General features: G+C 39.6%; 1 protein-coding gene across 7 annotated transcripts in view; it reads left to right on the forward strand.

The window, feature by feature from the left end:
- The window catches only part of LOC132124973 (collagen alpha-1(XXV) chain), a 712,477-nt gene that overhangs the window by 518,350 nt on the left and 166,464 nt on the right, over positions 1–27,663 (forward strand). For all 7 annotated transcript variants that reach the window (XR_009426824.1, XR_009426827.1, XM_059536150.1 and 4 more), the window contains one exon: positions 26,276–26,320. Coding sequence is in view for 5 of the 7 variants with exons in the window: in XM_059536150.1 (XP_059392133.1) it covers positions 26,276–26,320 (45 nt within the window). In the remaining 2 variants the exon portion in view is untranslated. The remainder of the gene's footprint in view (positions 1–26,275; positions 26,321–27,663) is intronic.

Raw genomic sequence — 27,663 nt, forward strand, 5'->3', positions numbered from 1 at the left:
ACTGTCTAATCCAATTAATTTTGAAAGTGTTGTTCAAAGAAAAGAAATCCAGGAAATTAAACCCACCATAATCATATGTGTTCATTAATAAGTACTCTTTATTACCTTTGTTACAACATTCAGTGTATAGAAAATAACCATTATGATAGAAATTTGTACATTTATAAACTGTAAGAAGTAAAAAGCTCAGAAAAGCAGTAACTGTAAGAGTAAATAATTATTATAATAATGATGATAAAAGATGATGATAATAATAATAACTAGGCACCTGTTTGTAAGGAAGCGTGTAAATTCATCTATCCAATGCTGTCACGTCACGTGACAAAGAACGAATGATAGGATAAAGCCTTTTATACAATCTTTATTATTATTATTATTATTATTAAACAATACAAACATTAAAACATTAATGCTGTACACTTAACATCATAAAGACAAAAAATAATAATAATAATAGTTATAATATACACAGAGATTTGTTGCCAGGGTAACTCCAGTCTATGGTCAAAGCTTATGGGTCTGTCACGTGAGGAGCGACTCGAAAACCCGAAAGACTAAAGAGATGATCTAATCAATTCTCTTTCCAGCTCCCACTGCATTGACTGAAACCAGGGGGGCAGGGTTTCATATTTTTTTGAAGCAGCCCTGGGCGCCGCCATTGGCTAGCGGACCCCCACCTGCTGTTAGCATTCCATTGACTCCCATTCATTTTGGCGTCACTTTGACAGCGAATAACTTTACATCGGAGGTGTTTAAAGACTTCATTTGTCCATTCATTATTTCTAAAGAAACACAAAAAATGTATAAAAGGCTCCATTACCTTGTATCTTACGTTATGGTCCTGTAGAAGCAGTTTTTGTAAAAAATAGGCTAACGATTGCGTCATAACCAGCGACTCTCTGTCGCACAGTAGATAAATTACCGTATGGACAGGAGGAGAAGCTCACAGGCAATCTTTTACTGTCTATGAGGCTATCGGGGGAACGTGGAGGCATAAAGTCAAGGGAGATAATTAATCAGAATACTTACCAAAATGGGCTCCTGTTCACTCTCGCCTTCTCTGGAAGATTCGGTGGGTGATTCAGATTTCTCTTGGCACAGCGATTTAGAAGACTTACAGGTTGCTCACGTGACATCTACGTCATCGAGCTCAGTTTGAGTCTGCGCAGTACGCTCGACCCCCAGGAAGTGCGTGCTTCTAACTTCACTTGTCTCCGTTGAATCCAATGGGGTCGCTGTGTCCATTTCTTTTACTGTCTATGACTGAAACAGGTGAACTAGACTAAATCCTGTACAGAAACTATAGAATTTTGTGCATGCGTGACTGAATGAATCACTCCCCGAGACGACTCGTTCTTCCCGAGTCACATTAAAGATTCATTTAAGAATCACTAACTGGCATCAGAAGAAAACACCAAAGTGAAACACACACGCTTGTTATCGCTCCACCTTCAGCTCGGTCTTTTCATTCTTTCAGACAGAATAAGAGTCAGTACGAGTGAAGCACTGTAATGTCTGAAACCACAAAACCATAAATAAATTTATGAAATAAATTTGTAATTTTAGTTTTATTACATACTAAATTGAATGATTTTTCTCTTCTTAGTCTTCTTTGATGGGCTTGAGAAAGCCAACTTATATTTAAACATTATTATTTATTATGATAGTAATTGAAAAAGACTAGAACTTTAATGCTTCACCAAATTCAGCTCAGATCTTCAGACACGTCTGACTCGCGTTGCTATAACTGGTCAGATTTTTTCCTTCTCAAAAAATCCTAGTGACTTTTGTTATCTGACCTCTAGAGGGGGCGACAGGACTTCTGTTTACACCAGTTTAAATGACAAATAAATACATGAATTTAATGTGTACTGCCATGATTATGCCATATCTGTGTAACACAGGTTCTTCAATGATAGATGGGGTGGGGTATACCTTAGCTCAATGATAGCTGTATAATATAAAACAACATTAACTAATGCAGCTGGTGCCAAATAAAAATTATTATGTTTTGGAAAACTGCAAGTCAAATATACTTACACAAATGACTTGCTGTTACATAATAATTTTTATTTGGCACCAGCCACAGTTAATGTTGACAGCTAGCAGGAGTGTGGTTGGGTGCGAGGTCTGTTTTGACCAATGGATGGAGACCTCGATGCAGTGCCCTAAACCTAAATGCAGATCTGAAGAATTTGTCTTTATAGATTACATTTTCAGTTGTACTTACTGACGTACACCTCTGCATGCAGACACCCAACTGTACAAATTCATTTATAGATTTAAAACCCAGTCCTGAACCTGGAGAACCATGTTCTGCAGAGTTCAGCTCCAACACACTTGCTTGGACAGTGCTACTGATCCTGAAGACCTTTTTATTTGGAAAGCCAAACTTTGCAGGACACTGGCCCTCCAGGAGCAGCTGACATTAGCTCTTTACATTCAGTGCATGTGATTTATCAGCACCTAGTACATACAAATATACAGTTCATGAAAAATAAAAATTCCAGATGGACAAACATTAAATGCATAAACCAGTGTGAATGAACAATATCTTGAAATAAATTTGGAGGTAGGTTGAAAAAGCCAGAATGGGAAGTTTTAAGTAGTTGTACAGCTTGAAATGTGAAGTTTATTCTTGTACACAGATATAGCATTTTCATGGCAGTACACATTAAATTAATGTATTTATTTGTCATTTAAACTGGTGTAAACAGAAGCCCACTCTAGAGGACATTAAGTGTTAAGGCCTTCATTGCTCGGGTAACAACGTGCCCAGCCAAAACTGTTTCAAATATTATGCTAATTAACAGTGAGCGGTGGTTTCAGAAATTACAGTGCTTCCCTCGTACTGACTCTTATTCTGTCTGAAAGAATGAAAAGACCGAGCTGAAAGCGGAGCGATTCGACCAATCAGATGAAAGCAGCGTTTCAGCTCCGCCCACAAGTGCGAATGAAATATTGAAGCCATAAACCTATTTGTAAACCCCAAACGACAAAATGAGAAATCAAGCCAAAAACTCATTTTCCGTTTGTTAAACTAAATGGAATAACGAATAAACAAGCAATTTTTCCATTTCTCGTTATTGAATTCATGTTCTCTCACTTGAATTCTCTTGAGTCTTTCGTTTTCAGTTTTTTTAATTGAAAACGGATTTGGAATGGACGGAAGATACAAGGTCCGTGTATCTTTTTGTCATTTGATTTTCTATTTAAAAATAAATAAAGATAAATGAGAAACGGTTTGATTTTCGTTTTTTCGTTTTGTTTAAGAAACGGAAAACGAAAATTTAGCTGCATTTTTCGTATTTTTGTTTGTGGGTAAAAAATGAGATTATGCTTTAATATTTGTTTGAATGTGTGGGCGGCGCTGAAACGCCCCTTTCATCCCTTCTGTACTGCACCGACAAGCGGCAACCGCAAGCTCAGTTCATTTTCACCAGGAGAGAAGCAGCAGACAGTAGAGCATATTAATCCCGCGGATTCTATACTAGTGGTGCTTGCAAGATAAAATAATAATAATAATTATCCAGCTACATTTTCGTTTTGCGTTTCTTAAACAAAACGAAAAAACGAAAATCAAACCGTTTCTCATTTATCTTTATTTATTTTTAAATAGAAAATCAAATGACCAAAAGATACACGGACCATACAAAATCTTCTTGAGTCTTTTCATTTTTTTTTAAATTGAAAACGGATTTGGAATGGACGGAATATACCCCTGATTTTGGTGGAGGCATTTTTCATATTTCCCATTTTCAATTTGAGCATGTAATTGAAAATACAAAAAACCCGTCGGTCCGTGTACCTTTGTATAATTAGTTTTTTAATTTAATATTGAAATCTGAAAAATGAAAAAACTGCACAGACTTCGGCTTCGTTTTTTTCATTTTTACGTTCAGGGACAGAAAACGAATAAACAACTTGAATATTCGATCCCTACATGTGGGCGGTAATGAAACGCCCCTCTCTGCTGATTGGTCAACCAAACATCACAACATAATAATAGTCCTAAAAACATAATAGGAGTCCTACGGATTCTTAACGTGTTTATTTCTACTACATTTTATCTCTTTCTCTTCATCAGTTTGGTCCTTTGGCACACGACTGTTTTATTATAGTACCCACCTATCAAAATCTGTCTGGCAAAGCTGCGCGACTCACTGCAGCGCAGGGAGAATATAGCCTATTGTAGCGAAGCGCAGATTTATGTCAACATGTAACGTTAGTCATAACTTTTGTTTTAGACAATATGCTGCACTTTAAACCATGGGGGAACTTAAATAAAATGACAGATATGAATATAAATTAGCACATATATAATTTTTCTATTTTGAGTTTTATTCATAGAGCACTTTTCGGAAATCATAGGTTGTTTTCCAACTAGCATGGGACTAATGGTTCGTCAGAGTGCTTGTTCCAGTGATTGAATTTAGTGAAATGTGAATTCGACGTCATGATTTGAATGTAAACTCATTTGAGTTATAAGAACATATCAAAACCCTGAAATAACACTTCGAACAATAAACCATAGATCAGTGTCAGAAATTAACTTTCCATAAGGGGCACCTGATTTTTAGTTTTTTTTTTGTTTTTTTTTTACATTTTTCATTTTACCTTTTGTATGTCATATTTAATGTAAAATTTTTACATAAAAACACATTAGAATAATATGACAATAGGCTGTTACCAATTATTATGATTTAAGATTAATGTTTTATACAACATTTTTAATACAGAAATATGAACCTTTTTTTTAATGAAATGAAAATACTTTAATTATTAAAGTAATATCACCACTAGGTGGCTGTATTAAATTGTGTTAATAAAGAAGCCTTTTATTCAATCTATTCGTTCAAAATGCTTCATTAATTGATTCAGAAATAAAATCTGTCTCAGATAAAAAAAAAAGTTGCTGTCTATAATAATTGGTCAGTGAATTGTTGTCTATAATAATGGATCTTTCAAAGACTGTGATTCTTTAAGGAACGATACACCATTCTTTGCTCCTACTGTGAGTCACACAGCTGTTCTGTGACGTGGGCAGCGAAAATTAAAAATTTCTATGCTATCAGTTAGATGGCCAGTACCCAATATGAATTAAATAAACTCAGCCTATTGTCTAAAACTACATATGTTCACATAAATGAATAGTGGTCTGCGCTTGTCTAATACATTCTCCCCGCGCTGCAGTGCACAAAGTATAAGTTGTGAGTGCAGGTGCGAAGTAAATTAATATTTACTTGATAAACTAAATGTTTCACTGGTAGGTTGCATAATTTATGCCTACAGAAAAGAAGGTTCTGTAGGGTTTGCCTCGGTACGGTTTGTGTCAAGCCACTCGTTAATCTGGGCTGCGTTTCTCGATAACGATCGATTTTAGCGCTGAAGACCGTTTTCTACAAGTCATTTTACGATCGTCCGTTATTGTTTCATGTGCGTTTCCCAAAAATGCACTTAACACAGTCGCACGTAGCTGTGCTTTAAGTGCTACTTAGGAGTCTCTATCCGTTTGTCAAGTGATGAAATGTCATCTTATAGAATGGTTCGGAATTGTAGTAGGCCTCCACAATTTAAATGTTTACCTATCTCTGCGTTCCAGATAACTCGGATATAATAACAATTATATTATATTATATTATATTATATTATATTATATTATATTATATTATATTATATTATATTATATTATATTATATTATATTATATTATATTATATTATATTATATTATATTATATTATATTATATTATATTATATTATTATGGTATAGTGCAGGGATAGTCAACTCCGGTCCTGGAGGGCCACTATCCTGCAGAGTTTAGCTTCAGCCCTCATAAAAACTCACCTGCCTGTATCTATCTAGTAATACCGAAAACACTGATTGCCTTGTTCAGGTGTGTTTAATTAGGGTTGGAGCTAAACTCAGCCCTCCAGGACCGGAGTTGCCTATCCCTGGTATAGTGTATAATTCTACTTTACATAATAATAATAATAATATTAATAATAATAATAATAATAATAAATATAGAGAGAGAGAGAAACGTGATTTTCAGCTGTTTTTCTTGCATGTCAGCAAGTTATTGACAGAACCCCCCCCCCCCCCCCCCCCGCCCCCCACCCCCCAAGCATATTTCCTACATTACTTATTTTATTTTTTATTTTTTCAATCCTTTAATTTAATGTATTTTTATTTTTTCCTGCACTTTTTAATTATTTAATAATAATAATAAAAAAACATTGTAAGAAGAAAGATTTATGCGGTCATCTGCAGGGAAATCATCAGATTAGAAATTAAACTTTATTCAAGTGCAATGTGATTATAAGGATTTGATTGTACTTTATTGTACATTTTTTACTCGTTTTTGCGGTTGTTTTAAATGAATTCATAAATGAAAAAATTTAAAAAGGCAGAAAAAATTTAAATACACATAATGTAGGAAATATACTTCCAAATTATACATTGATAATCTATAAATGACTTGCTGACTTGCACGAAAACCAGCAACCTATTGGACCCCAAAATAATGTCTCTCTCTCTCTCTCTCTCTCTCTCTCTCTCTAGGCTATATAATAATAATAATAATAATAATAATAATAATTATTATTATAATTATTATTATTATTATTATTATGTAAAGTGTAATCTTATTCGTATAATGCAATATAATATAATAAAAATATTATATTGTATCCACGTTGTCTGGAACACAGCATAAGGTAAACATTTGGGATAACCACCAATGGTTTCTGAAATTTGCATAAAGTGCTTTATGAATAAAACTCAAAATAGAAAAGTAATAAATAATAGATGTGCTAATTTCTATTCATATCTGTCATTTTATTTAAGTTCCCTCATAGTTCAAAATGCAGCATATTGTCTAAAACAAAAGTTATAACTAGATTTTCACATAAACTGAAAGCGGTCTGCACTTCACTACAATAGGCGCACAGCTTTGCCAGACAGATTTTGACAGACGTGGATACTATAATAAAGCAGTCATGTGCCAAAGGACCAAAAGGCTCTGCCTCTGTATGGTTTGTGTCAAGCTATTCTTTGATCTGGCTGTTTGATGAAGAGATAGAGATAAAATATAGTAGAAATAAACACGTTAAGAATCCGTAGGACTCTTATTATGTTTTAGGACTATCATTATGTTGTAATGTTTGGTTGACCAATCAGCGGAATGGGGCGTTTCATTACCGCCCACATGTAGGGATCGGATATTCAAGTTGTTTATTCGTTCCCTTTCGAGGGAACTTCAAACTACTTCCTCTAGGGGGCGCTTTGGGGAACACCTCGTCTTGACCCGTGTCTGAAGCATACATTGAAAAAACACCAACTTCCTCCGATGTCACTACCGGCGCGACTATAAATCAGCACCAGGAGAGCACTTCATCATCTTCTTCATCTTCACTGACTGTTTTGTTTGAAGCGTGCATCTGAAAGAACCGGTAAGGACGATCTTTCTCTGTTTATCATTGTGACAACTAGCAAGCGTTTAGACGATGTGTGCATCCGTGTCGGCGTTATTTGACACCCGATGACACGCGATCTTTGCGTCAATTGTTTGGGTGAAGAGCACGCACGCGATGTCTTTGAGGAGGCAATCTGCGTGCATTGTGAGCGTTTTTTCAATGGAAAAGGTGGATCTGTCTGAATGGTTTAAATAGGGACTTTCCCTTTCGCGCTCGAGAAAAAAAAAATAAAAAAAAATAAAACACTTTCTCATACTGAGGTTAGTGTTCTGCTGGGTTTTTACCCAGGAAAAGCAGGAGATATTTGAGGATGGTGAAGAAGCTGAGGCTGAGCCTTCTCAAATCTCCTGCCCTGCGTATGTAGAGCTGTTGGAGATTATTGAGAGAAAATTACCTTTTGACCATAGCCCTCCAGCTCAGGTTAGCCTTTCATTTGTGCATGATCTCCATACAGAGATTAAAAAGAAATGAAAGATGCCATTTTCTTCTCGCATCCATCGGTTTCGGCATGAAAGTAATCTGCCGACATCGAGGTGATGCGTGAAAGCGGCTATGAGGGAATGCCCCCTGTAGAAAGAGCTAAAATTTAATAAATAATTTATAAATAATTTTTATCTGTGAAAATTTTTTCTTTCTGCAGGGGAAACATCCTCTCTTAATCTCCCTCCTTGCCATCTAAGCCCCTTCAGAAAATCATCTCACTTAAATGGCAAGGCATACGCAGTAGCAGGTCAGGCTGTGGCTTTATTACACACAATGCTGGTGCTTCAAGCATATCAGACTGATCTGCTAAGAGACCTGGATAGAGGCAGGGGCCTTTTTCTGATCAGGTAGCTGAGCTGCGCCGCACCACGGATCTCTCTCCGTGCTACCAAGCAGGCCGCCTCCGCCATGGGCAGGACTATGGCAGCCATGGTGGCAGCGGAGAGACATCTGTGGATGAACAGATATCGGGAGGAAAGAAAATGCTTTCTGCTCGATGCTCAGGTCTCAACTTGAGACGGTGATTTAAGAAGTTCAGGGAAACGAAGGCGCGCTCTGCTGCTTTCAGGTCCTTCATTCCACGAAGGTCCAGGTCTGAGCCCAAACAACATAGGGGTCCTGGTCTGTCTCGATCTGAGGATCAAAGATGGGCACAGAAGGCTAGTGTCGCAACTCACGCTCCTCCCCCACCTGCGGGCAGGGGTTAGAGGAACCGTGGGTCACAAGGAGGTAAGCAGAACCTAAGGGGTATGATCTAGACGAGGCAGCATTCTCATCCGAATCGGAGTGATACCGAGGTATCTACTCGTTACCTTTGGGGATTTTTAACCCTCTGGAGTCTAAGAGGTTATCAGGAGAAAATAGCCTCATAACGTGTAGATGCGTTAATCAACTTCAGAGGGTTAAACTTCTGCTTTTATCCTTCCCCTTCCTAATTCCCCTGTAACCACCAGCTCTCCACCTGATCGAGGTTAGGTGGAAACCTCTCGCATAACAGTCTCCTATGCTGGACCTATAATGTTTTTTTGGTTCTATGTCCATAGCAACCAACTGACTGATGGTCCAGACTAAAGGAGGTGCCCTTTGAGCGGGGCTCTGGCGTAGGAGGGTGGGTGAGTAAATATTACCCTCTCTGTATATACTTATGTGTATTTAATTGCTGGTGGTTACGTGTCTACTAATAAACTCTGTGAGTTTCCTTTGCCGTGCTCAGTTAAAGTGTTTACTAAACACTCGCCAACACCAGCCATATAAGGGTTACGTGCTCCGCTTCGTTCCCTTTCTTGAGATGATCAGACCTTGGTTCCTTGGGCTCCATTCAGCCAGTGTGTATTTGTTTATACACCTCAAGCATCGCTTCCCTCAACATGAGGGGCTATTTGGGTGATTCTCGTGGTAATTTAGCAGCGCTCCCCTTTTTCCAAAAAAGGGTCGCCTATGAGCGCGCTACTCTGAGCTCGGAGTTCTCTCCTCGTATGAGACGGAGTTCTCTGTTTTTTCCCCAAAGCGCTCCAGTATTGTTTCCATAGATCGAGTTGATGACTCTCAATCATACTGTTTTGAGTTGCAACATTCCATCTATGAGCTGCTCTATCGGAGTGCCACGAGAGCCCCTCCTTAGAACAGTATTTGAAAATCTATGCTATGGTAAGTGTGCACGTGTAGTCTTTGCACACTTTCTGAAATCCACACTGTGGTAAGTTCGCATGCTAGTATTCTGCGTTCTTTCTAAAATCCTATATGATGAGGGCTTCGCGCGGTTGCTTCGTGCCCTTTCTTGAGTTGGTAAAAGCCCCGTTCATCTTGGGCGCCACTCCACCCATGTATCCTCGGATACCTTTCTAAACAAGGTGTTGCTACTAGAGAACTGTTGAGACAGCTCTTTCAGCAAGCTTATGCGTAAGCTAGCGGTAGCCCCTGTGTGACAGACAAGACTTGGTACAAATGCTAGGTTCTTAGCCGTATCCCTTTAAAGGAATCTTTCCTGATTCCAAGCCTTCAGCTCTACCCTGGGCCGAGGCCCTAACAATTAAGTTGGGTATGTAGCTTAGGCCTTTTGGCCGTAAGGGGTACTGTCACATACAGCCGTCTAAACGTCCCAGGGGCAACTCCCATGGAAATGGTAGAGTTGGTACTTAGTGCTCGCAATGATTCTGGCCTGCATTCTCCTCAGCATGGCGGCGTGGGTATACTGTTCCCCAAAGCGCCCCCTAGAGGACGCAGTTCAAGTTCCCTCGAAAGGGAACTGTCTCAGGTTACGTATGTAACCATGGTTCTCTGAGTAGGGAACGAGACACTGCGTCCTCTAGCTCCCTTGCCATGCTTCGGACGCAACTTCAGACAAAGAAGATGATGACGTGCTCTCCCGGTGCTGATTTATAGTCGAGCCAGTAGTGACGTTGGAGGCTGTCGCCGGCCAACAAGTTGGTGTTTTTTCAATGTATGCATCAGACACGGGTCACGACGAGGTGTTCCCCAAAGCGCCCCCTAGAGGACGCAGTGTCTCGTTCCCTACTCAGGGAACCATGGTTACATACGTTTTCTGTCCCTGAACGTAAAAACGAAAAAACGAAGCCAAAGTCTTAATTTTTCGTTTTGTTTGGACAAATGAAAAAAAGAAAAACGTGCAGTTTTTTTCATTTTTCAGATTTCAATATTAAATTAAAAACGAATTATACGAAGGTACACGGACCCCCGTCAGTATTTGTTTTTTTAAATATTGTATTCATAAACGAATAAGGAAATATCAAGTCCATCCAATAACAAGTTCGATTTTCCATATTTGTTTTCAAATATTCATTTGTTTACAAAAAATGTAACCAACACCAAAAAATAAATAAATAAATAAAATAAATCTTTACAAAATATTTACAGCCAGCGCTCGGCTGAACTACCTTATAAAAAAAGGTTGCCACTGGCATAGCTTGCATTACCAACTGTCCTCCTCAAACTGCCCCATTCTTAATGACAAATAAATCAACCATTTTATACTGTAAAGAGAAAAGAGCTTAACCATTTGAGGGTAAGTACAAGGTAAGGAATACTTTTTCAATCTTCTGCAAAAAAGGCAAGTTAATGATACACACATTTCTCACGGGTATAAAAGTCTTGATTCAAACTATGCATGCATTATACTCGATGGTAAACAGTTAAGTCATAAATCAAGGACATTTTTCCCCATTACCCCTCCCCACACATAACCACATAGAAGAGTCCAGCCGGCAGATGGTTTGCGCATGCGCAGCCCGCAAAAGTTCCTGTGTTATGCATTTATGAACCGCTGCTGCCATTTTGACCCTTCTCATCTGCTGTACTCGCAGCAGATCCAACATGAAAGACACCACAAGCAAGAAACCTCACATTACGAACAGAGACACAAACTGACAAATATACAGTCAAGTAAATAAAATATATAATAATTAAGCCTATCTGGTGTGTGTGTGTGATTATTGAAATGGTTATGGCAGGTATATATGAAGATTAAAGTGAGTGTATGCGAACATAACCATAGCACAAACCAAAGTATGCACCCGAGGGAAAAGCTATAAACTGTATGCACGATGATATAACACACCTTGTGTGTTATCTTTATTTTATAAATGCACAAAGTTTTGTTGTTATTATGTCTGTATACAAAAAAGTAGACCCTTTACAGATTCGATTGATGTATTGCTCTTATCTGTACGATTAAAACTGAAAGTGTAAATTAAGTTCTTTTCGGGGTTATCAGGAGAAAATGACTCATAACGCGTATACGCATTAATCGACTCCAGAAGGTTAAACTAAAGGAGGACGGGAGTTCAAGTGTTATCCCAGGCAGTGACAAACTCCTCTGTCATATTACCTCCCTCCTCTCCTGGTTTGCCTTGGATAGAAAATCTTGTAATGTTACATCTTCCAGCTCTGTAACGGTTCTTAAATTGGAATGGCTGCAGGGACAGATACCAACGAGTTACCCAGGAGTTCTGGTCCTTCATGGTATGTATACAGGTAAGTGCTCTGTGGTCTGTCTCAAGATCAAATTCTCTGCCCAGCAGGTAGTACTGAAGGCTGTCCACGGCCCACTTGAAAGCGAAGTACTCTTTTTCAATGGTGGAGTAACGCGTCTCCCTGGGTAGCAGCTTTTTAGTGAAGTAAAGAATGGGTTGCTCTAAGTCGATATCTCCCTGGGCCAACATGGCTTCAAGACCTTTTGCGGATGCATCCACTTGAACCACAAATCTTTTTGTGAAGTTAGGGCTCTTCAGGACTGGAGATGTGCACATTTGATGTTTTAGCTGTGTAAAAGCTTGCTCGCATTCTTCAGTCCAAGGCACTGGGTTTTTTACAGCTTTGGTGGTTAGGTTAGTCAAGGGTACAGCTATGCTAGAGAACTGTGGTATGCAACGCCGGTACCATCCAACTATTCCAAGGAAAGAATGTACCTCCTTTTTTTTCGAGGTCTGGGACAGTTGCGTATGGCTTCAATCTTGTCAACCTGGGGTCAGTAAAATGGTCACTTTTTTTGCCCACTCACACTTAGAGTGCTAGAAAATCTTAGGTGCTCCACACATTCTGTTTATGATTATTTACAGGCCTCCAAAATACTCTCCAGCCCTTGTTGAAGAGGTCACAGAAATGTTATCAATGATTTCCTCAGAGTTTGACGGTTTTGCTATTGCAGGGGATTTTAATATTCACATAGACAATGCAAAAAACAAAACTACAAAAGAAATGATAACGGTTCTAAACAATTTTGACTTGACTCAGCATGTGCATGGACCCACACACAAAGGTGGATACACTCTAGACTTAATCATCAGTAGGGGTCTAAACATTGCATCCATTGTTATTAAGGACGTAGCACTATCTGATCACTTCTGTATTTTCTTTGATATTTTGATCTCTGCTACCACTGAATCTAGATCTGTCTCTGTCACAAGGAGATGCATAAACGAGAACACAAGTGTACTATTTATGGAGGCTATATCTTTAACACTAAGCATTTCTGCAGATTCTGTTGATATTCTTCTTGATTCCTTCAACTCAAAAGTTAAGAATGTTATTGATGATATTGTTCCAATAATAGTCAGTAAGAAAACAAACTGACAGAAATCAGCTTGGAGAAGATCAACAGCATTTCAGACTATGAAAAGACAATGCAGAAAAGCTGAGCAGATGTGGCGGAAGACAAAACTTGAAATTCATTAAAGCATTCATAAAGACAGCCTTCATGTTTTTAATGTGAAACTAGCCACAGCTAGACAGAATTTCTTGTCAGACCTTATAAACAGTAACTTAAACAACACTCTTTTTGCCACTGTTGAGAGACTGACAACCCCCCCCCCCCCCCGTCAGATTCCCAGTGAAATGTTTTCAGACAGCAAATGCAATGAGTCTGTGTCTGAGTAAGAGTATGAGGACTGTCAAGCAAAATTGATTTAAGAATTTGAGTGAACTTCAAAAGGAATGACCTGAGGCTGGGGTCAAGGTATACAGATATGTCAAGGAATTTGGCTACAGTTGTCGTGTTCCTCTTGTTAAGCCACTCTTGAGGCATCTTACCTGGCCTAAGGAGAAGAAGAACTGGACTATAGCCCAATGGTCCAAAGTCCTTTTTTTCAGATGATAGCAAGTTTTGTATATCATTTGGAAACCAAGGTCCTGGAGTCTGGAGGAAGGGTGGAGAAGCTCAAAGCCCAAGTTGCCTGAAGTTCAGTGTTAAGTTTCCACAGTCTGTGATGATTTGGGGTGCAATGTCATCTGCCGGTGTTGGTCCATTGTGTTTTTTGAAAACAAACTCACTGCACCCGTTTACCAAGAAATATTGGAGCACTTCATGCTTCCTTCTGCTGACCAGCTTTTTGAAGATGCTGATTAAATTTCCAGCAGAATTTGGCAAATGCCCACACTGCCAAAAGCACCAATAGTTGGTTAAATGACCATGGTGTTGGTGTGCTTGACTGGCCAGCAAACTCACCAAACCTGAACCCCATAGAGAATCAAAGGGGTATTGTGAAGAGGAAAATGAGAAAAAAGAGAACAAAAAATGCAGATGAGCTGAAGGCCACTGTCAAAGAAACCTGGGCTTCCACACCACCTCAGCAGTGCCACAAACTGATCATCTCCATGCCACGCTGAATTGAGGCAGTAATTAAAGCAAAATGAGCCCCTACCTAGTATTGAGTACATGTACAGTAAATAAACATACTTTCCAAAAGGCCAACAAATCACTAAAAAGTTTTTTTTTTTTTTTTGTTGGTTTTTTTACTGGTATTATGAAGTATTCTGATTTGCTGAGATAGTGAATTGGTGAGTTTTTGCTAAATTTGAGACTAAAGTATAACAATTAAAAGAACCAAAGACTAAAACCACTTCAATCTGTGTGCATTGGATTTATTTAATACATAAGTTTAAAATTTTGAGTTGAATTACTGAAATAAATGAACTTTTCCAAGACATTCTAATTTATTGAGAAGCAGAAGATCAGTGTACTTTGATTGCCAAAAAACTCTGTTGTATGTTTTCTGATGTGCTAAGTGACCTGACCAAGGTATGGTCTGTGCAAGATGTAGAAGAGGGAGCTGCAACACTCAGGTAAAACCAGATGTTTAACACCATCGCACAGAATATTAAGTATACTATCTTTCACAACATGCATTTCTGACCCGATGGTCATGACCTTGGCCTCTCTTCAGTAGATACTTCTGATACTGGAGTACCCAAATACTTCTCCAGTCGGTGCTGACGATGTGCTTTTCTAGGTTTATTGGCACCATGGATCAGACTATTGTCTAAGTTTGGCAGGGATTGCAAACCAGCTTTGGCTTTTGCCCGAGTTAGTAATGGGCAAGACACAGTAGAGGTAGTAGTATTGGACATCTTAAACATTTTCAGTAGTTCACTCAACCCAGGAATACCCCATCCGAAAACCATTCCCATGGGTAACCCATCCCAACATTCATCAAATATGGCTGTTTATTAACAGAGACCGTGACCTCAGTGGTTGGGTACCCTTTTTGTTCACTGTGCACACAATGTATGGCTGTGGCATTGGAACATAACAAAGACTAGAAAGTTTTGTTTTTTGTAGAGGGAAATTAGATGCTTTATGGCCTTGCTGTTGGCAACACACAAGTCCTTTGCTATTAATAAGAGATGTCACATTCATTCCCCTGTTTGACATCCTTGGACCCTCTGATCATTATTGTTTGTGGGCGTGACTGTCCTCCCCGATGTGCATTCTGGTATTGTGTTGCAAGTCTGGCAGCAATCAGTCCATCCTTCGGCTCATGTTAAGTGTCTTGCTCAGGGACACATTGGTGTCTCACAGTGGATTCAAACCCGGGTCTCTCACACCAATGGCATGTGTCTTATCCAATGCACCAACACCACCCCAGTGTAGAACCTCTAAGTGTAGACTCTGAGGAGACTCTGGTGTGTTCTGTCTTTTTATTGATTCTTGCAGTCCCCTGACTTCATTTATGAGACCTTCCTTCCTTCTGTTGAGCTGCCAGAAAGTTTTGCATTACTGACACCATGTCACTCTCTGTGGTGGTTGTAACTGGTGTGTGCTGAGGAGAACTGGCTTTAAAGCAAGCCCCGGCATCCTCTTCTTCTTCATCCAGTGTGTCCCAAGCCACATCCTCCAGAACAGTCTTCCTCTGGGACCTTAGAGCCTTCCTGGTTCATCTTCCAACAGGCAAGTTCTTCCGGCTGGCCATCCTACTTCTGACACCACTTGTGAAGAGGCATGTTTGAAAAACACAGGAATGATAGCACAGTGCAAGGTAATTTTATTTATTAAGTCCCAAAATATAAACATTTTAACCAACACCAAAAAAATATTTACAACAAGCGCTTGGCTGAGCTACCTTCTACAAAAAAAGTTTTCCACTGGCATGGCTTGCACTACCATCTGTCCTTTTCAACTTCCCCCCTTCCTAATGAGAAATAAATCAACTCTTTCATAGTGTAAAGAGAAATTAGTAACCGTTTTAGGGTAAGTACAAGGTAAGGAATACTTTTTCCACCTTTTACAAAAAGGCAAGTTAATGATACACACATTTCTCATGGGTATAAAAGTCTTAATTCAAACTATGCATGCATTATACTCGATGGTAAACAGTTAAGACATAAATCAAGGACATTTTCTCTGTTCCCCCTCTCCACACATAACCACATAGAACAGTCCAGCCAGTGGAAGGTTTGACCATGCACAGCCTGTGAAAGTTCCTGTGTTAAGCATTTACGAACCGCTGCCGGTGTTTTGACCCTTCTCATTTGCTGTACTTGCAGCAGATCCAACATGGAAGACACCACAAGCAAGAAACCTCACAGTACGAAAGGAGACACAAACTGACAAATATACAGATAAGTGTATCTGGTGTGTGCGTGTGATTATTGAAATGGTTATAGCAGGGATATGTGAAGATTAAAATGAGTGTATGTGTGTATGCAAACATAACCATAGCACAAACCCAAGTTTGCACCTGAGGGAAAAGCTATAAACTGTAAATGTATGCATGATGATCTATATAAAACTCAAGGGGGATGGGAGTTCAAGTGTTATCCCGGCCAGTGACGGAGTCCTCTGTCACACAATAATACAGAAATACTTTGATGACAGACTTTGCTCGTGCATTTCCGAATGACCATAACAACATTTCAGATGCTGTGGAATGAGATCAGTCCGATGGTTAGTCGGGTTTTGCTATCCCATAGTGCAAAGTCACATGAATTTTTGATGTGCTTGGAGGAAATATGCCTTTTCATCTCCCATAATTTGCATCAACCCTTTTTTGCATAAGTGAAAAACCACCTCAAGCGAGCATAGTTTTTTTTTTTTGCGAATTAAGGGATTTCCATCACTCATTTGTCATGCGATACTTAAGAATGGGCATTAAAATAGGGTACTAATGCGGATTTTAGTTACTTCAAATCCCCCCCTCGTTGCTGAGAAATATAATGTAGCAATTCAGTATCAATTAATAAAAGTCATGTGGCAGCGCTGACAGCAAGTTTATGAGCTTCTGAATGTTACTTTTTTGCACAGCGCCATCTCAGATCTCTGCATGCCAGTGGTGTGTGTGTGTGTGTGTGTGTGTATGCGCATCAAATAAAGCAGCGCATTAATATAGAACGTGATAAAACTGAACGGTTTTAATGCATTGGCCTTGTCTCACACACACATACAGTGGTGTTTAGTATGGTCACATTCAAGAAACTTTTAAAACAATAAAAGTTTTAAAACAATTTATGAAAAAATCTTCAGAAACTATTTGCATGGAAATCAATGGGCCTGTTGTATTTTTTTTTTATCTTATCATTTAAAAATGTTTATTTACTGTATAAATACAAAATGGGGGTGTTGGTACAGTGGTTAACCAGAAAAAAAAATGGAACCTCATGCCGAAAAGGTTGGCGACCCCTTGGTCTAAAACAAGGTTAAATTTGGGCTGTCTGATTGCTATAAAAGGAGGGAAGAAGCACTTCCAATCATTCTGTTCTTGTTAGAAATGGTTACCTCCAAAGAAACATGTGCAGCCATCATCGCTGAGCATCAAAATGGCCTCACATGCAAATTGCTACAAAGAATATTGCACCTGTAAAGAACCATTTACAAGATCATCAAAAACCTCAAGGAGAGAGGTTTGACTGCAGTGAAGAAGTCTTCAGGATGTTCCAGAGTGTCCAGCAAGCACCAGGACGTCTCCTCCTGAAGTGTCAGCTATGGAATTGTGTCACCATCATTGCAGAGCTTGCTCAGGAATGGCAGCAGGTTGGTGTGAGAGCATCTGCACACACAGTGAGGCCAAGACTTTTGGACAACAAAAAGAAAAGAAGCAAATAAACCACTTCTCTCCAAGAAAAATGTCAAGGACAGACTGAAATTCTGCAGGGAGTACAAGGATTGTAAAGCAGAAGACTGGTCCAAAGATATTTTCTTTGATGAAGCTCCCTTCAGACTGTTTGGGACATCTGTAAAATCAAATGTTTGAAGAAGAAAAGGTGAACACTACCATGAGTCCTGTGACATGGCGACAGTGAAGCATCCTGAGACCATCCATATTCTTGTTGTATGAATCATGTCCAAAATTATACCCTGCAAGAGCAGAAAGATTCGGACCACATGCTTGATAAGATTATATATGATTTATGATAACCTGAGCAAAGGTCTAATTGGTCAAGACAACATTTGAGGTGTGGCCAAAAGGCCAGTTTAAATACTCAGGACACCGTCAAATTTTGCTTTTAGCTTTTAGCCTGCTTTTAGCTTTTATGATTTATGATGAATGATTCATTTTCCACTCAAGACAAGTCTGTGGTCTGCAATATACAGTATATCTTTTTCCATAATATAGTCAGTGTTGTTGTAATGAAGTGGGATCTGATAATATCAATTAGGCTATATTTAAACTAGTTAAAACTGAACACAATCTTACTCCTCAAGCTGTGTATGAACCTTTTTATATACAGTGCCCTCCATAAGTATTGTAACAGTAAAGACAAAATTGCTTTCTCTGCTGTGGAGTCAAGACCTTTGTAAAAAATGATTAAAAAATTAATATGCGATAAATCTACAGAATGTAACATTTTATTATTAGATCTTTTGAGACATACATGTTTTACAAAAAAAAAAAAAGAACTTTTAAAGTTCATCCCACTATTTGATGTGATCATAAGTATTCGAACAATTGAATTTGAGGCAGAAATAAAAAAAAATGAAAAGCTAATATTTAGTTTCAGATCCCTTGCATGCAATCAGAGCAGTGAGTCTGCAACCCATATACTGTACTTCACCAGACTCTTGGTCTTCTGCTTTGAGATGCTTTTCCCCAGCTTTTAATGCAGCCAATTCCAACTGTTGCTTGTTTTGGGGAGTTTCCTATCTTTAGTCTCCTCTTAGATTGGTGAAATTAATGTTCAATCTGATTTAAATCTGGAGATTGATTAGGGCAATCTAAGACTTTACATTTCTTTGCCCTGATAAAGTCCTTGACTGAACTAGCAGGGTGTTTGGGTCATTTTCCTGATCCAAAATGAAATGCTTTCTAATAAGTTTGGTGACATTTTCTTGAATATTGGTAGCCAAGATGCTGGTCAGGAATGATGATGGGATGAACCTCATTCATACTCAGATATGACTGCTCAGTTCGACCTCCTACTCTAAGAAGTTGGTTTTGGTCCAAGATGGGGTGTAGTTTCCAAAGGCTGCTATTCGGTGGAAGGTTGGATCCTGAGTTAATACACTTAAGTTCCTCTGAATAGTATTCGTTCTGGACACTCTTCACAATACACACTTTGGCTTTCAACAATTCTTCCTCTGTAGGTCGACAGACATGCCACCCTTGACATTTATCCTGGGTAGAGTGAGCGAAGGAACGAGCCACATGAATGAGGTGAGCTGTAAGGAGAGTGCTGAACTTGGAGAAGCGTTCGAAGCATTATGGATGTATCACATCTTTGGTAACCTTTATGTAGGCTACGGCGGTTATTGCCTTGACCAAGCATTTGCAAAGACACAAGGTTCTCTTCTTAGAGCACCTACGGTGGAGAATGACGTATAAGTATGTGGTATCTTGAGTCCCTCCAGATCTCGTAGTGACCGTTTCCATCTAGTCCATTCAACCTCCATGTCTCTGGGAAGAGGTGTGTCCCAATCCTCTGCTTGCTTAGTTAGCTCTCTGAGTATCAGTCTTCCATGAACTGTGATGGGTGTGAAAAATCCTAGAGGATCATAGAGGCTGTTCACAGTTGAAAGAACTCCTCTACGAGTGAATGGCCTCTGGTCATCTTCGATTCTAAACATGAATTTATCTGTGCGCATGTTCCAGAGCAATCCAAGGCTACATTGTTTTGGCAAATCATCAATGAAGAGGTCTAGGCTGTTGACATCCTTGGTGCGATCTTCAAATGGAAACGATTCGATGACTGCCGGTCGGTTTGAAGCAATTTTGTGTAGCCTGAGGTTAGAAGCTGCAAGCATCTTCTCTGTGCTTAAGGAATTTTAAAGCTCCTTCACAAGACGCACTACAGTCGAAGACCACACGAATCCTATCTGGTTTCCTAGGATGATACACACCAAACAGGGGAAGGTACCAACACTCTTGTACAAGCCGTACTGGCAGAGCGACTTCAACGTCTGCCTTCTTGAACATCTTCCCCATAAACTCTATGAAATCAGCTTTCATACAGTATGTGGTCATTTTTCAATGAGCGCTGGAGCGAGACAAAACGGTCAAAAACCTGCTTCCTGTTTTTAGGCAGCTGCTGTCTCGGCAACCGAAAGGGTAAAGGTGCGACCCAACTTTTGGAACTGTCCTGAAAACACTCGGCCTCCATTATCTTCATAAATTCTGGATCCTTCATGGATGGAGCGAGTCTATGGTTGTCGGGAGATCGAGTGAAGCCAGTCTGCCCTAAGCAGTCTCCACTGAGCGTTATGGAACCACTGATGGAGATTGGTGTTGAATGATGCTGAAGTCTAAACGCTTGCCCAAATTTTACTTTTTTACTTTGATCTGGTTGTTGCATGGTTGAAGATAGCTTGTATGGCCGTTCTTGAAGATGGCTGTTTTGTAACTTCTCACCTCTTGTGTTCTGTGAGCACCTTCAAGGCACACATCACCAATGACAACCCATCCTAGATCAAGCCTTTGCGCAAATGGTGCATCACCTGGGCAGCTAATCTGTTCTCAGACCTTGTGTACTTGTAATATGTCTCTGCCCAGTAAGAGGAGTATTTTGGCGTCCGGATCTAAAGGCGGAATCTTGTCAGTGATGCGCTTTAGGTGGGATTGATGGTAGGCTGGTTCCAGCGTAGGAATGTCAGTGCAAACGTTGGGAATTTAGTTGCACTCAAGGAGTGTGGGTAAACGAATGCTAATTTTCTTGTCCACCCATTCCACAGTGTAATCGCTGGCTCTCCTCCCCGCCGTCTCTGAACACCCTGCACAGGTCTTGAAGGTATATGAGTAGGAATTTCCAGAGATCTTAACAATCTCAAAGAACTCCGACCACACCAGGGAGCGATTGCTCTGTTTGTCTAGTATAAGGTACATTCTCTTAGACTCATTCTTGCAGCCATTGGGGAACACACTGACAAGGCAGATCATGTTCTAGCGCTCAATCCTTCACCACATACTTGAGTGCACGTCGACTTAACCTTCCTGATTTCTGCTTTGTCCTCCTCTCCGCCATCCTCTGAAGTGGAAGGGGATGACTTAGATTTCCAGGTAGGTGGGTAGGGGTGAAATGCTGTCACATGAGCCGCACTCCCGAAAGCAGATATGATGCTCTTTCAAAAGATGTTTGCGATCATTTATGCTCTTCTCACAAAAGCTTCTGCACTTCCTCAGAGGATGAGGCTTCTTGTGCAGGGGGCAGTGTTTTTTGGGATCAATACATTCTGTACTTTCTCCACACTCTGTCTTAGAGACCTGCGTCTTGTAAATGTATACTGGTGTCTTAATAGGTTCTTCCCACTTACTCTTTCTCTCCACTGGAGCTTGCGTGAAGAAGTTAAAACTTGGGTCATTGCGAGCCCTTGCCTCCATGGCAATGAAGTCTACCAACAAGGAGAAAGGTGGAAAACTAACTAAATGTTTCTGTTTGTATCTTGTGCCTAGGTAAAGCCACTTTTCTTGCATGTTGTATGATAGTTTCTCGATAATAGGCCTAATACATCTGGAGGTATCCAAATACAACAAGCTTGCAAGATAGCTATCTTCTTTGGCCGCTTGAAGCTCCAACAACAGGTCAGCTAAATCCATGAGTCTTCGTGGATCCTTCATTGTAACCTTCGGAAAGTTTTCTAGCTTGTTGAACATGCTGCTCGACAGCCTCTGGTTAGCCATATACTTCGTCAAGGCGTTTCCATGCTATACGCAATCCAATCGCCAGATCCTTAATGTTGACACTTTTAATTCGTCAACTCTTTCCTGTTCTCCTGCAGCAGACAGGTCTAGATCGGTGATAGCATTCAGGAAGGATGTTTTCCAGGCCCACTAGTTCATTGGCTGATCATCATATGCGGTTAAACCTGAAGTCACCAGGCTGCTACGAGCTAGGTATTTGATGAGATCTCCAGTGGACGTAGAATGATCATAGCTAGCTTCATAAGGTGTCGTGTGAGCATGTGTGCACGCAGGAGGGGAGAGATCCAATGTGACATTCTGTTGCAAGCGACTCTCATAACGCTGAAGAACCAAGAAAGTGTTAAAGGCATGATTGTAGCTTTGTAGCTTTGAGTGGATGAGGCGTTGAAATGATGGCATCATTAGTTTGAGAATGTGGAGGATGCAGCGTCGGTGAATCATTGTTGCTACCTCTTCTAACCAATAAACATTTGCTGCATAGGCTGGCTTGTGCTGACACATAAGCGGCGACTCGCCGGTCTTTGACCGATCGAGGAACCTGGCTGCTAGCCTTACTGCATACTTCAAAAGCCCCATATCTTGTAGACCGGCCACAAGAGCATTCGCCTCTGCTATGGCGGCATCCTTTTCTTTTTTCTAATTTAATGCATCAAGATTGGTTTGAACATGAGCTTGCTCTACTTTAAGTTCGATTACTTTCTGCGTGTGTGCTGCTCTAGCGTGCGCTGCTTCAGCCTTTGCCTTTGCCATGGCAACAGCCATACTAATCTTCGAGCTGGAGGATGTACCAGATGAACGACTGCTTCTTAAAAGCACAGTCTCTGACTAGATATCCTCATTGCCTGTTTTACTGTTGCTTCGTTGTGACACCGTGACTCACTGTGGTGTCAGTAGCGTGAGAAGAACACTGTTACTTAGCTGTCAGGGCGCCGTAGCGTTGGCCACTTCTCTTGGTATTGAATTGCTATGTGGAATGGCAATCCTTGTGTCCCTCATTAGCTGCATCGCCATCTTTTCACTGTCATGGACTACGCTCCATTCAGATTAAACAATCCCCAGAAACTCCAGGACACAGATGTTTAATCTCCATAAAGTTTACTGGGAATATTGTGAAACTGTGAAACTGTAATACAATGCAAATGAGATGTATATTAATATTAAATCCAAATTCATAGAAAACAGAACGGATTATCTACACAGCGGTGATCTATATGATAAGCACAATCGAGCTAGTAAACAATCGGCAGTAATAACATAAAGCAAACTTAGCATTCGCAATAGTCTCACAAATATAAAAATAGACATTATGCCAATATTGCATAAGAAATACTCACAGACGTTGCTTTCGCAAAGGGAAAAGAAAAATGCAATCACTGGAGAAAGAGGTGATCGCATAGCGATCAACTTCCTGATTCTTGACGTGTGCAGTATCGCGTCACTACAGTTACAAAGATGAACATATTATACTGTATTGTTGAAACTAAACAAAAGCTTTTTATTATTATTTTCCTTTAAGCGGCATTACAAAGATGATGTTGTACCCTCCCAAATTCATTCTGCTACTGTCATCATACATTAAGTCATCATCAAAATTAAGTGGTTCTGATCTAGAGACAGCCATGCATGCCCATGCCATGACACCACCTCCAACCAAGCTTTACAGATTAGGTTGTATGTTTAGGATAATTTGCAGTTCCATTTTTTCTCCACACTTTTGCTTTCCAATCACTTAGATAAAGATTGATCTTTGTCTCATCAGTCCATCAACTCAGTTCCAAAACTCACATTTGTGAAGAATCTTGCCTTTCTATTTTTGGTGCTGATCAGATGTTTGCATCTTGCTGTGTAGCTTCTGTAATCTGTGTCTAATTTTCCTCCGGACAGTAGATTGACAGAGCATCATCCCAGATTTCTGGAGGTTGTTCAACATTTTGCAGACATGTATTTTAGGGTTCATTTTCACAGCTTTTAATGATTTTGTTTACTGTTCCAATACTTATGGAGGGCACTGCATATCTATGTGCTTCTTTTTCCATTTACTTGCATTTACTTGTACTTTTACTTTAAATACTTAAGTACGTATCAGATTTAAAAAATACTTTTCATACTTAAGTACAATAAATATCACATTCTTTGAGACTTTTACTCAAGTAATAGTCTAAACGATGACTTCAAATTCTACAAAAGTCATTTTCTGGTAAGATATCTGTTAGGGATGTGACGAAACACTTATCCCGAGACACAAGACTGTGTTCACAAGAACTAGACGAGACAAGATTTTTTGACTTTTTTGAAGAAATACTCAATGATGAAATATATAGGGAAAAATTTTATTTTATTCAACTGAAAATGACAAGATGCAAAAAATGTAGATGCATTTTAAAATCAACTTGTACTTTATGAAATTAAACTATATATAAATACACTCACCTAAAGGATTATTACGAAGCTCCCATTCCACCACATCCCAAAGATGCTATATTGGGTTGAGATCTGGTGATTCTGGGGGCCATTTTAGTACAGTGAACTCATTGTCATGTTCAAGAAACAAATTTGAAATGATTCAAGCTTTTTGACATGGTGCATTTTCCTGCTGGAAGTAGCCATCAGAGGATGGGTACATGGTGGTCATAAAGGGATGGACATGGTCAGAAACAATGCTCAGGAAGGCCGTGGCATTTAAACGATGCCCAATTGGCACTAAGGGGCCTAAAGTGTGCCAAGAAAACATCCCCCACTCCATCACACCACCACCGCCAGCCTGCACAGTGGTAACAAGGCATGATGGATCCATGTTTGCATTCGGTTTACGCCAAATTCTGACTCTACCATCGGAATGTCTCAACAGAAATCGAGACTCATCAGACCAGGCAACATTTTTCCAGTCTTCAACTGTCCAAACTGCTGTTGTAGCCCATCCGCCTCAAGGTTGTGCGTGTTGTGGCTTCACAAATGCTTTGCTGCATACCTCAGTTGTAACGAGTGGTTATTTCAGTCAAAGTTTCTCTTCTATCAGTTTGAATCAGTCTGCCCATTTTCCTCTGACATCAACAAGGCATTTTCGCCCACAGGACTGCCGCATACTGGATGTTTTTCCCTTTTTCCACCATTCTTTGTTAACCCTAGAAATGGTTGTGTGAGAAAATCCAAGTAACTGAGTAGATTGTGAAATACTCAGACCGGCCCGTCTGGCACCAGCAACCATGCCATGCTCAAAATTGCTTAAATCACCTTTCTTTCCCATTCTGACATTCAGGTTGGAGTTCAGGAGATTGTCTTGACCAGGACCACACCCCTAAATGCATTGAAGCAACTGCCATGTGATTGGTTGATTAGATAATTGCATTAATGAGAAATTGAACAGGTGTTCCTAATAATCCTTTAGGTGAGTCTGTATATATATATATATATATGTCTATAAATTGGGGGTCACGATTCTCTTAACGATTCTAAAGAAGAATTTTCGTATTTTCCGGACTATAAGTCACACTTTTTTTATAGTTTGGCTGGTCCTGCGACTTATAGTCATGTGCGACTTATTTATCTATATTAATTTGACATGAACCGAGAGAAATGAACCAAGAGAAAACATTACTGTCTACAGCCGTGAGAGGGCGCTCTATGCTGCTCAGTGCTCCTGTAACCTACACTGAAAACATAGAGCGCCCTTTCGCGGCTGTAGGCGGTAATGTTTTCTCTTGGTTCTTGGTTCTAAATAAATGCACATAGTCTATAGTCCTGTGCAACTTATATATGTTTTTTTCCTGATCATGACGTATTTTTGGACTGATGCGACTTTTACTCAGGTGCGACTTATAGTCCGAAAATACGGTAAGTCTTTATATTATATTGATATATATATTGATATATATATATATATATATATATATATGATACATTTTCGTTTTGATCGCTACTGTGTTTATACTCATACTATAAACCTTTATTCCAGTACTTCTGTTATCTAAATGTCTGTAACACATAAGTAATGATGTGTGGTTGAATAGACCGTTTGTGATGCTCTTTCTGGATCACCTGCAGTATGACTGATTAATTAACATGGGCAGTAACAAAACGTGCTTCTCACTCTCCACTGACACTCACGATGTGAAACAGACATAATAGACATATCATACAGATATACTACTAGTACACTGATATTTGTATACCTACCACATAAAGTATACTTAAAAATATACTTGAACTTTACTTAAGTATACTTAATAAAATAACTTAAAGTATACTTTTTTTGTAAGGGACAACACCAATAGATGGCAAACGTGTCTTCATTTTAACTAGAATCTTGATGGTTTTCACTTTAGTAGGTCAACTAGTGTCAATCTTTTGATACTGTGGTTTTAGAGGAAACCAATTGAGGTTGTGCTGGGTTTTCAGGCTCATTGACAGAAGTGGTGGCTTTTTTTGGCTGTAATTTGTTGCACTTTTTCTACATAGGGTGAGCCAGGACTTCCAGGGCTGCCTGGACTCCCCGGGATTAAGGTAAATGTTGTGTCTAAAACCTCTAATCCCACCCATCCCCCATATCCAGCAGCATATATCATGTTTAGAGACTCATAACAGTTGTTAAAGTGTGACTATATTGTGTCCATGTATCTTTCACATTAACCTGTTTAACATGGCTTCATTCAGTTTAAACTTAGTGTACTTTGTATTGGTTTATCCAAATGCACATTATTGAGATTCATTGGTTGTGGAATAATTTGGTAACGATACATCAGTGAATTAGATTGTTAAAAAACTTTGCCCAGTTTATCCTAGTATTCTTATAATACCCAGGCTTATGTTATGATAACCAAACATTTACGTCTTGAGTGTCAACTTGTACAGAACACTCTTTCAGAGATTCCACCATTTTGTATATTGTAATGTGCATTGTTTTCTTGCCTTCTGAACTGAAAATTAAAAGCTGATTGCAGATGTTCATGTTACAAATTGGCAAAATATGTTTTTGAAAATAATGAGAAAGTGAGTGGAAAACCACTGGAGCAGTGGGGGAAAATGTTTGCAATTAAAAGAACGTTCAAATAGGCATGAGCTACAGTAATGCTTGCTGCTGTTTTGGTTTGTTTGCCTGCATACTTTTCCACATTTATAACCTGCTGGCCTTGTAAAAATCCCTCCCATTTTTTATAACCCTGGATTCACTTAGAGGCTGAAGGCTCTGAATGCTAACATTGTGCAAATGTGATGCTCTCATGTTCTTTTTAAGGTTTCTGAAATTGAGACCATTACATGTGCACACAGTGTTCATTGACTGAATAAGAGAGGGTAGAATGTTTTATTAATTGACAATGAAAATATCAACACATTCTCACTCCCAACTCATCACATATTGACGCTTGGTCAGGACTCCTTTTGCTTTTTGGTGCAAGGTACCCCTTTAGCGTCACTTTTCGACATGCAGGGTCCTCCGTTGTTTTCTGTTGTTTGTCTTAATCTAAAGGGCGCCTATTATACAAAATCATGACTTACTGAAAACCACTCTCAAGTCATGCTTAGCCTCAGGTACACCCACCAGGTCCACCGGCTCCTCCTGCAACAAAGAACGAGACATAACAGTGGAGATTGCAGCACCCAAACATTGAGCTAAATTAAAAGGGCTCCAAGCTGAAACAGAGTTGAGAGCCCAGTCAATTTGAGGGTTATGTTTGACTAGCCTGTTGTGTCCCTAAACTACTTGGGTGGTGAGTGAGTGAATAAGGAGAAAGCGGATCTACTTGACATGATTGCCAGAACGGGAATGTAACAAACTTGGTAGTGTGGGTAATTCTGGTAAGAAGGGTGCCGCAAAGTGTTCTAGCCAATACTTTATTTGCTCAGCC

Source organism: Carassius carassius, chromosome 3 (assembly GCF_963082965.1).
Source record: "Carassius carassius chromosome 3, fCarCar2.1, whole genome shotgun sequence".
Taxonomy (NCBI): Eukaryota; Metazoa; Chordata; class Actinopteri; order Cypriniformes; family Cyprinidae; genus Carassius; species Carassius carassius.